Source organism: Rattus norvegicus, chromosome 1, assembly GCF_021556685.1.
Source record: "Rattus norvegicus strain SHRSP/BbbUtx chromosome 1, alternate assembly SHRSP_T2T, whole genome shotgun sequence".
Taxonomy (NCBI): Eukaryota; Metazoa; Chordata; class Mammalia; order Rodentia; family Muridae; genus Rattus; species Rattus norvegicus.
Genome location: NC_141534.1, coordinates 128,455,210 through 128,467,377, shown reverse-complemented (window position 1 = coordinate 128,467,377; position 12,168 = coordinate 128,455,210). Strand labels below are relative to the sequence as shown.

At 38.7% G+C, this 12,168-nt stretch overlaps 1 protein-coding gene across 1 annotated transcript; it reads left to right on the top strand.

The window, feature by feature from the left end:
- The first annotated feature begins 490 nt into the window (after nt 1-490).
- Mkrn3 (makorin, ring finger protein, 3) lies at nt 491-3,006 on the top strand. Its single transcript, NM_001399951.1, is given in 1 exon segment — nt 491-3,006. A coding segment is annotated over 1 exon segment (1,587 nt). The 5' UTR covers nt 491-602; the 3' UTR covers nt 2,190-3,006.
- The last annotated feature ends 9,162 nt before the right edge of the window (nt 3,007-12,168 follow it).

Here is a 12,168-nt window from a genome sequence, read left to right as displayed (position 1 = left end):
AGAAATTGTGTCAGATCTATAAGCGTCAAAGGAGAAATGCTTCGGCGGGGGGGCCCCTTTTCGATTTAAAAAGTAGTCACCTATAAACAAAAGACAGATTGAACCGAAAAATATTTTTTAATGTTTATGAGTGAAATGTTCTATAAATGTCAATAGCAGCCGATGGCAAAGGCAAGGATTGTAGCGTTTTCTTAACTGAAAACGAAAATAAAATGCAATGTATACAACCGAAACCTGGAGAGATTAAAACATCAACCTTCAAGGAAAACAGTGTGGAAACGGGGGTTGGGGAGTTCAGAATCGCTCTAAGAGAGCCGGCAGAAGCCGATTCCAATATCTTAAGCGGTTACCGGTACGGGAAAAACATGGCGGAAGCAACTTCCGGTGAAGCACCGGAAAATGGTGTTACAACCGGAAGTGTCCGGCTGCCTGTAAGCAGGTAGGAACCAAAGTTCTCAGGGAACAGGGAGCAGGTGGGAAGACAAAAATTGATGCACTTCTCTCCGAGAAGAAGCTGATCGGACCATCTTCAGCTCCGCAATTCAAGCACAAAAAAGACATAATATTCGGGTTTTTGGACAGTGTTAGAGGCACGCTGCGTGATGGAAGAGTCTACAGCTCCCATGGAAGCCTACGAGGCCGCCGGCGCCGAGGCAGGTGCTGAGGGGGGGGAGGGTGTGTCTGCCCCCCCCCCTCCTCAGTTTGAGGCTTCTGGAGCTTCTGCGGTAGCCAGCTCAGCCCCTCTGCAAGAGGCATCGGGCCTGGCACCGTTTCTTATGGCTCCAGTCCCTGCGAACCGGCGCGCGGCGAGTTTGAGACCCGCTCCAGCCGAAGGGGGCGGGGCCAGGTCTGGTCCGGAGCGCAACACAGGCAGCTGGACGAAGCAAATCCTCTGCAGGTATTATCTGCATGGGCAGTGCAAGGAGGGCGATAACTGTCGCTACTCTCACGACCTTTCTGGGCGGCGGAAAGCTAGGGGGGGCCAAGATTCTCAGCCTCGGGCCTCTGCAGACAGAGGACCCAAGATGGCCACTCACTGGGAGCCCCCGACTCAGGAAGTGGCGGAAGCCCCCCCTACTGCATCCTCAAGCTCCTTGCCTCTGATTGGCTCGGCTGCTGAAAGGGGCTTCTCGGAAGCTGAGATTGACAATGCAGGCATTGGCTCAGCTGCTGAAAGGGGCTTCCCTGAAGCTGAGATTGACAATGCAGGCCTTGCAGCAGGTGCTGCGGGAGGAGCGGGTGCAGAAGGCTGGGAGGGGGCAATTGAGTTTGTTCCTGGACAGCCGTATCGAGGTCGCATGATCCCCCCGCATGGTCCCGAGGCTCCTCTGCAGAGCCCGGAGATTGAGAGAGAGCATATGGCTATGGGCATGGGAATGCCGCTGCCGCTTTGCCGCTATGCTGCCCGGGGACAATGCCTCCGTGGGGACAGGTGTGCATACCCCCATGGAGAAATATGCGACATGTGCGGGCAACAGGCCCTGCACCCTTGGGATGCAGCTCAGCAGGAAGCTCATAGAAGGGCCTGCGTTGAAGCACACGAGAGAGATATGGAACTCTCTTTTGCTGTGCAGCGCAGCATGGACAAAGTGTGTGGCATCTGCATGGAGGTTGTCTATGAGAAGGCCGACCCCAGCGACCGCCGCTTTGGCATCCTTTTCAGCTGCAACCACACCTACTGTCTTAAGTGTATCCGCAGGTGGAGAAGTGCCACACAGTTTGAGAACAGGATCAGTAAGTCCTGCCCACAGTGCAGGGTCTCCTCTGGCTTTGTCATTCCTAGTGAGTTCTGGGTGGAGGAGGAAGAGGAGAAGGAGAAACTTGTTCAGCAATATAAGGAGGGGATGAGCCAGAAAGCCTGCAGGTATTTTGCTGGAGGCCTAGGTCACTGCCCATTTGGAGAATTCTGTTTTTACAAGCATGAATACCCCGAGGGCTGGAGAGATCAGCCTCCGAGGCCAGATGGTGGTGGATCGTCCAGCGCATACTGGCATCAAGTTTTGGAGCCTGTGCAGTTGCGAGAGGGAAGCGTGCTGTTTAAAAGCCGTAAAAAGGAGCATTCCGTGCTTCGCCTGGCCAATCAGTTGCTTAAGAAGTTGCTTTGCCTGCGAGGCAGTTTTTCCATCTCTGATGACCGGTGGCTCTTGCTTCAGTACCAGCTGGAAGAATATTTCAATTTGAATCTGTAGTATCACGCTGTGGCATGTGGTCTGGTCTGCTAAGGCTCTGTTGTCTGCTGTTGCTTATTCCCCTTTATCGACTGACTCAAAAACCCTATCGCTTTCAAAGGCTGTTGAGGCAATCTTTATGCAGTATTGCTGTTTTCTCCTCTATTTCCCATTTCTTCTCGCTAGGATTGTGATGTTTCTCCGTGTTACAAAATAACAAGAAATCTTATAAGTATTGTTTGGTGGAATTAATATTTCTGTCAGCTGATGACTTGTGATGTCTTTTTCCAACAGGATTCAATCACTTCTAGTCTAGTGTTTACAGTTTCTCATTGTGAAGTCCCTTAAGAGTAAATGTGACAAGGTGACAAAAGTCTTTAACTGAATTATGAGCTTTTTGCTATATAGCCTTAAAAAAAAAAATGGACCCTTACAGGACCTTGCAGCTGCTGTCTGTGTTTGTTTACATGTTTGTTTCTTCTCTTTCAAGTGCACTTGTTAACTTGTGGTTATTTTGTGGTTCTGTTTTACTTGACCAAAATGAGGTGCATATGTTTACATGTTTTTATCCTGTTTGGCTTGATGTGAAATTATTTATATTTGGAAATATATATTTAAGAATGATATATATGCGTATATGTATACAAAGATGTATTTGAAAAAACTGGAAACAAATATACATCGTAATATATGTTTGAAGTAATGAAATAAATGTAGAGCTGAAAGCCTAATGTTAAAGTCCAAGTGTATGGGCTGTATGTGAATTGTGTGGATAATTACCTGCCCTTGCACTGATGTCAGTGATTAGCATCTAATAAAAATGACTGCTATGTGTGTATCTGACTCTTTTTAATGGATTTACAAAACATGACTTTGAAAATTTCTATGATAACATTAACAGCTTCTCTATAATGAAACAGTGCCTCACACGAAGTCACCATCTCATTTGTCTTCACAGTGACAATTCCTGAACTCAAACATACATTTCTTTGTTTTTAATATCTTAAATATCTGGTTATTGTATATTTTATAAGCAAAGAACTTTTAAGGAAAGGTTTTCAAAATAAAAGTTATGTGACTATGAAAAAAATAGTAATAAGTATTGACGTCAGACAGGGTATAAGAATGGAAATAAAGTGAGGCACAGAACTTTTAAAATGTTAAAACACAATAATTTTGGAGGTTTCTAATACAAATAAGCCCTAATTTGATCTAACATGCCATTTAAATATCAAGGGTTACTTAAAATGCACAATTATAGGTAAAATATAAAATCAGGAGAATGAGGGGAGTAACTGTACAGTAACTACTGTAAATATAAGAGACCAAGTTTCTTCTAAACATTCCTGGAGAAGAGAAGTATAAAGCATTAAATTATACTTGTTCTGAAGTAAATAATTTCACATTGTCTACCCATTTAATTTGACACAAGCAAGTGAATAATGTGTAGAGATAGCACAGTTGAAGTGTGTAGTAGACAGTATTGCCACATCTTTCAGTAAATGAATAGGAACTTTTTCAGTCACTGAACAGTGCAGGTTTAAGCCTCAGAATTGTATAGAACATCTTCCTTTACTGAAGTTGCCAAAAATATGCCATGGGTCTTAGTTCTCTAGTATATACCATGTTCTGACTATGAAACAGAGCCAACACAATTGCACAATTTATATTTAGGTACAAAGCACACACTGAAGTACTGGTTTGTGAGAACTATTTTTTATAGTACTTGTAAATTTCCCCATGTAATTAAATAAATGAGGTAGAAAATGTATTGACCACAGGAATGAAGTAAAAATAGTACATTTACAGATCACTTGAGATTATTCTACTGCCTCTACCCTACATATTAAAACTTAGAAAAGGCAAATGGTTTTAATATGCAACTTTTAAGCATGGATTGCTCAGCCATGTGCAGCAGGGCATGGACAAGTTCCACAAAATGGGTTATTTTGGAGCTTTTATCTATGAGTTGCCAGGCTCAGTGTTTTGTAGTCCATTGTTCACAGTGGGATATTCTATAATGCTTCCCCCTTGATTCCAAATAATGGATCAGTCAGGAGGCCATGGACATTTGACTGTTTTCCCATGGGGTGGTAGTTGGGGGTGGGTCAGATAAACCAACCAAAGAATGAGACCAGATGGGACACTTTTAAGGACTGCTGACTGTCAAGCCTCAAAAGAGTTTTCATAGTGGCTAAGGTGGGGTGGGGTTTTGTTCGGAGCTTTAAAATCTCTGGAAACTCGTAGTATACCCTACATAACCTCATGAAATTACAACTTTATTCAACAAGTATATTGAAATAGGAACTCCGATTTCATGAGTTATAGTGGATTTAAAGTTAGTAAAATAACACAGAAGACAAATTAAAGGATAATAGAGTCCTGATTTAGCTTCTTAGCAGGCATGCCACCTAGGTGAGTACTTGTAACCTTCACCTTAGTTGATACATAGGAAAAAATGGATGCAGTGTTAACTGTTTAGCAGGGTAATTACACAGACCAAGTGCAATGTAGACAAAAGGTTTGAAACATGTTTAAAGGGTTTATATACAAGTTGAATGTGCATGTTTATGAACTCTAGCAGCTACCTGAAAATACATAATTTGGCAGTTTTTATGAGATTTAGAACTCAAGGTAAATTTATTTTGAAGATTATTTTTTAGAATATAGGTGTAGTACCTAGTACACTTTTACATTGATAATTCTTATAGATTTTTTTTCAGCAGAAACCATAGGTAAAACTAGACATGCTCTATTCAGCTGCTTAAGAATTCCAAACAGTGAAAGATTTCTTGTAGCAGATGCAAAATGGGGAAATAACAAGATACTATTTAAAAATAAAAATTCCTTAACCACTCATCAGTTCATTAAGAAACAGGTTAATAACAGTTGTCACTCACGCTAAAACCAAGTGGATTTTTTTTCCTGCTGCTTTCCCAGGAAGACTGCAGGTTCAGGCCTGCTGTATTCAGGAACAAAGAACCCCTTAGCACACAAAGGTTTGCTTTGTGAAGGTTTCAGAACAGGCAGCCCCAACCTCAAAAGGGCTTGCAAGCTCCATTTAAAAAAAAAAAACTGTCTTTCTTTCTGTGACATAAGGAACCTGATGAAACACATTTAATTTCCTCTGCTTTCCAATTGTAAATTTGGTAGATAAACATGCTAGTGGAAATTTACTTAGTTATTATTGAGAAAAGATACAGAACCCACTGTTTCTCACATCACACAAAATATCCTGGACACAAAGGAATGTAACCAGCTCACAGTCAATGGGTTTATGCATTTCTCTTTTCAAGTTTGTATATCTTAGCACTGAGGTTTCTGCTAACATAGCTCACTCCAAATTACAAGTGAATGGCATTGGAATATAACTGAAAAAGGTTATTTTGGGGATATAAGCCAGTACTAGTGCCAAGAAACAATTACCATGTTAAAACTTTTGCATATGTAAATATATACAGCATTGATGTAATGCTGACCAAAAATAATTGCCCATCTAGTGGGTTAACAGTGAAATGGTCACTTTAATTCAAAGATTAATTTGTTTTCATATGAATATCTATGGATGTTGGTACACAATTGAATGACATAATAGCATATTTCAATTAAAAGGGAGGATTGGGCTGTGTTCTAGAAAAATAAAGATTATAAAACAAGGGTATTTTCCTCTATCAAAAGAAATAACAAGTATCTTCATGGGTCTAAAGATAATCAGTTTAGAAATATAAAGTGCGTGTAATGTAGATAGGGGATATACATAAATATGCATGTGCATATCTCCTTTGTCTTCTGAATTTTGTTAAATTCATAAAAATGAATAAATGAATGTGATAATAAAATGAGAGAAAAATAAGAGGTTAAATACACAGGTTATGTCAAAAAATTTATAAAATGTATACTACATGTTTTATCCGTAAAAAACAAAAAGAAACAGCACAACATAGCATACAGTGGAAGAATTTGCAACATTTTATTACATGTATGTAAGGATGCATTGTTTAACCAGAAGACAACTGAAAAGTGACCTATCTCGTCACGTAAATTCAAGAAAACAGTTTACCTGTATTTTTCTTAGAATTCACAAATTCTTCATAAAATCTCTAAATAATGAATAGTTTTATATCAATAATAGCACAGTTAATGATAAAAATAAATGCTCAATCCCATGAAATGTTTTATAAAAAATAGTCCAACCATAATAAAATATTTTAAAAATTTTGTATCCTTTTAATATGTTACTAGTAATCATAGTCATGCTTTGATTTTGATCAGGAAAAAAGGTAGTTCTCTCTGACGTAAACTTTGATGGGCAAATCTGTGCAAATGCATAAAAGAACAAAATAAAACACGCTCAAGTGTGACATCATCCAGAGACTATGCAGCTTTGTCTCTTAGAGGGGAGACTGTTCAAAGTTCTGAGTATCTAGAAAATCGTAAGAAGCCAAGCAAATCACTATGTAAATCAATAATGAGATTTCTATTATAAATGAAAAAGTAGGGATACAGCAAATGACTTGTTTTTATTGTAGCAAAGTGCAGAAATATTAATATGTAAATCTGAAAACAGAAGCACTTTTCAAGAAGTTTTAAAGAATGCTTAAGACGTGAAGTTGTATCCCACAAAATTTGATAGGTAAATTTGTTATTACAATTTTGTTCTTGGGGATAGATAATCCTAGTGAAGTTCAGACAGACCATTATTAATTTTTAAGAAAAGGAAGAAACTTTGGAAAGTCTGTGTGCTGTAGAAAACACAGTAAGTAAATGCTGAATAAATGTAAAAAACAGTCAGGCTTAGTGGCAAATGCTTATAATCCTAGCATTCTGGAGTTAAAGGCAGCAGGATCATGAGTTTGAAACCTGCCTTTGCCTCATAGCAAGATTTCATTTCAACAACATCAGAACAGCTCTGTAATGTGGAGTGCTTCTCTGAAAGAGAAACAAAGCGTGGCTTGAGGACAAGGGGGAATGAAAGTCTGTGAGTGAGCCATGATAGATCAAAGACATAGTGCCATATAATCCTAGTATGAAGAGGCACAGGGTAGTATTCAAACTCATGTACTATAAAAACGTGTGTGTGCATGTGTGCACGTTAATGTATCCAGATACACACATGTACCACCAGGCTTAGCGAGAGTGTATATCATGCTCATGAATAGTCACGTTTTAGACTCAAATGTGTGATACAGCTCATTAAAACAACTGAAGTGTTATTCAGGAATGATTCTGTGAGCTACAAAATCACTTAGAAGATTAGGATGTGGGGTTCATATATGAACATTCTAAAGATTTTTGGATAGAAATCTTGTCACTTAACAATACCTAGTGACAAACTGCATGAGTGTATGGTGTGCTTCTGTTTGTTCTAAGGACACACCATCTCATTTGATTTTTTTCAATCATGCAAACCTGTGAATTGTATTACTAACAACTTGCAGCCACTAGGGAAACTGAGGCTTAGGGAAATTGAGATTCCCATAGCCACCGGGTCAGTAATAGTCCATCATATCTGAGTTCCAGGTCTGACATCTCAGCCACTACATTGCCTTATAGAGACTCAAAAATTTGCATGAGCAAGACCAAAGAAAAGCTTCATTTGTAATATCAAAATAATATTACAATAATAATGTAACCAAAAAAATGTGTAGTGGTGGCATAGAGGTGGATACACAGATAGGATCACTGGTTGCTGTTCAAAACGGTCCAGGTTCATTTTCTAGTATCCACTTAGCACCTCACAACTGACTGTAACTCCAGTTCCAAGGAATCTGACATCATCCTTCTGACCTTTGGGCTTATTGCATGGATGGGGTGCATAGACATGCATGTAAGCTGAACACTCATACACATAAAATAGAATGAAAAAGAACCCACAAAATTGTAAGTGGTACAAGAACTTATTTTTCCAACATATAAGGTTTTCAGTAAAACAAAAGGTAAAGAACTTAATAAAATTGTGATGAACAGAACATTCAAAGCAAGTCTTTGAAAACACAGGAAAATCATTTCAAGCATCCTTAATAGTGGCACATACTAAACCTGTGTAGACTTTTCATTTGTCTAAGACCCAATTTCTGCAAATCCTGTGTTGTTGAGGGTTGTGGAAATAAGTAATCTTTTATATTGCTTGTAAGAGTGTTATTGGTACCTAAATTCAACTCAGAGTCCTGTTTTATATTATGAAATCTCTCAAATATAAGAGTGAATTGCAACCTTCATTAGAACAGGAAAAATCTTAGAAATAATAAAAACATAGTAGTTGACAACTGATTAAAAATAGTATGGGAACCCACTAGAATTTTAAGACTATAGATTTAATAGCAAAACCAACATGAGAAAATCTGTATGGAAAACATTGTGTGAAAAAATTAAATATGTGGAAGTTTATAGAATTAAGTTATTCATATGGAGACTAATAATTTTATATAATATGTATGTGTAAAAACATCTTGAAGCATTATAGAATTATCACATATATCCAGATACACATTACAGATATAAATCCATACACATATACACAAATGTGTATTATATACTAACATGAATACACACAGAAATTACATAATGTAAGTACACAAAACAGTGCAAAGTGGAAACGGGGATTTTTTTAATACATTGATTCCTTTGTTTCTGAAGGATCAAAATTAATTCATTGGACTTCAAAGAGAAACATTATTTACATTTCTTAAGGGAAAGCCAAGTGTGACAGCTGTTGTCTGTAATGCAAGCATTTGGAGGCCAAGTGAGGAGTACTGTAAGTTAAGTCCTGACTGGGTTGCAGAAAGAGAGGCAAGCAGTACGTCACTAATCCATTCACTAGGAGAAGACAGCTAGTTCTGACGGCTCTTGCCAGTGCAGATGTCAATTTCCTGATAGATTACGAGGCTTTTGTGTAGCCATGTGTTAATATAAGTTATCAAGTTGAATATGGCCATGCCTATGTCTTTTATACTCATTGTTCTACATTTACCTGAGCCATCTGAAGTAAAGTGTTTGGGAATTTTTGAAATGATAATTGAAAACCACAGGGAAAGAAAAACTCAAGGATATTACCTATATAACAAGATAGGAAATACGATAGCAATGACATAAGCTACCAGTGATCTGCTCAGTGGGTAAAGGCATTTCTCAACAAGCTGATTTTGATATGTACAGCTTAGAACAGTGGAAAGAGAGAAGTGACTCCAAGTATTGTCTGATTTCCATTCTGTGTTACAGATTGGTGCACACAGAGAAAAAAGAATAGTATTTTGCTTTCTATAAAACAAAGCAAATAGTGAACAGCAGGAAAAGTTAAACATACTCCTAGAGAATTTTTTTTAGATTTACTTACATTAGACAGTGTTAACTTTAACTCAAAAAGTGCTGGTAGAAAAATGTGGATCTTTCTATCTTAGTTAAAAGCACTTTAACATTTGCATTAAAATATTTTACATTCTCAAAAGATTGAATGAAGAAATGACTGTTGATGGGTTTACTGAAAGATGTAAGCCAAATGTTCTTGAGGTTTTGCGAAAAAAAGACTGCAAAGCTTTCTTGTTTTATTTATGTTACGGGTCTTTAAGGTGCCACCAGTTTCTGTAGCCTGCAAACGTTGGAAATGCATGACTGCACCTTAGAAGAAAAAGTGAAGTCCTTGACTGGTGATTTCTCCTCTCTTTGATATATTGTACTTTAAGTACTTAAGCCAATCCATTTTTTTTATCCTATGATCATAGGCAAGAGATCTAGGGTCACACCTGATTAATGCTGCTTCATTCCTCAAACGTGGACAGGAGTATCCTTAATTCCGTTCTGATCTCTGAATTCAGACACTGAGGTTCAACTTCCTTAAATGTGTTTGCTTACTTCCACCTCAAAAAATTATTCTCAACAAATGGGTGACAAATGATAACTGGCTCTCTGAGAAATGGAGACAGGTTTTACACATGTAAGACTTACTTTAGAAAATTCCTGAGAGAAAATAGAGCTCAGGAAGAGTTTGTCAAAAGTAGACATATTTACATTCAGTTGTTGTCTGGGAACAGTTAATAGAAGTATGGCTTCCACACACATATGCTAGTGGACTTAAGAGCAGAGGCTCTGAGGTCTTGCTTCGGTTCAGCATGTGTACCTGGTGTTCCACACATATTCTGGTGACTCTGTCATGAACCCACAAATTTACTTCTACAAATGGGGATTGCATTGCCTATGGTTTTCAAGGTACTGAATCTTCAATAAAAGACTCATCTTAAGAAGTTGGCTTACCCCAGTGAACTAGACTGTTGGGGGGAGGGGGACTCTGGGGGGAGGGTGGGGAGGGGAACACCGATAAGAAAGGGGAGGGGGGAGGGGGATGTTTGCCCGGAAACTGGGAAAGGAAATAACACTCGAAATGTATATAAGAAATACTCAAGTTAATAATAATAATAAAAAAATGAAAAATGTTCTGGGGATGTAAAAAAAAAAAGAAGTTGGCTTACATTATTCTGGAGGCTGAGATGACTTGTGGAGTGCTTTCGGAAAATGTAGAGCCTCTGGAAAGTAAGCATGAAGTATACACACAGAAGATTGGGTTCACTGCATCAATAAAGGGAAGGGAGAGGTGGAAGAACATAGAGCACTGTTTACCCCTGAAATTTTATAATGCCTACTCCATCCTGAGAACAGTTTATTTTGCTCTGCTGATAAACTATTAATCTCATTCAGAAACCTCTGTGACCACATCTAGTAAGAGATACAACACATAACCAGATATCCATTCCCAAATCAAATTGACACCTAAAAGTAACTGTCGTAAATAACTGCTGACTTTCTCTGGGGTATTTATCTCCATATGGAGATGATGACAGATTGTGTATCCATCTTATGTAATGAAGCTACCGTGCAAGAAACTAGCAATGCACTAGTCCTTCCCATAGAAGAGAAAATAAACTTGAGTGGTGTTTATTTATCTCCTTGATACTAGAGAGTTAGCCAGCCTTTGGGAAATAAATCTGTGCATCTTGGGTTGTGTGATAGTGGGATAAGAAGTTGAGTGCCATATCTCATTCACGGTAGTGGTACCCCAACATCACCAGTACTGTTCTGTCCATGATTTGTCTTATGTCACCTGCATATCCTTTAGACACTTGCTACCTGGCTCCTATTTATGGCTCCTGGATGGATGACGTCCCCAACACTGAACTGCTTGGCAGTATTTCCTCTTATGCCTGGTGAAAAAGAGCTTTTTCTCTGAGTTCTACACTAAGTATATGATTTCTTTCAAGGTAAGCAGCTTAGACTTAATGGGAAACACCTACATAACACACTGAACCCAGATAAACTCTCACTCACAAGGCACTCCCTTTTTACCTTGGTTTTTACCTGCTCTTTGTTGAGAACAAATTGGAAGGAACAGAAACCACCACCACCAACCTCAACACACATGTGGCACACTACCCATTTTTCTCTTAGTTTTGTGGGTAAAAAAAAAAAACTAACTTTGATCATCTCCATCTGAGAGTCTCTCACTGTATTCCACTTCACTAAACAGATGTTAGTAATTCATGTAAGAAATCCCAATTGTATCACTTACACAATGATGCACTCAGAGTTGTGAAAGGCACCCTGGTATTACTCTTGGTTGCTCTAAGCTGGATTGCTAATACAAGTGGCTAAGGCATTTAGTTGCTAAGGCACAGTGTTCACTTGGTGAGCACTCTAATCTGTTGGAAATGGACTGGGGTGTTGTGTACTGTGGGGTTCTCCAAACTATTAAAGGGAGAAAAAAATGATTAGTCTCTGGAAATGGGAATTATCCTGAGATGATTAACTGCAAAGTCATGAGAAGCCCAAAAAGAAGGAAGACCAAAATGTGGATGTTTCATTCCTTCTTAGAAAGGATAACAAAATACTCACAGGAGGAAATTCAGGGCAAAGAGAGGAGCAGGGACTGAAGACAAGGTCATCCAGAGATTGCCCTCTGGGGATCCATCCCATATGCAGCCACCAAACCCAGTCACTATTGATGCTAAGAAGT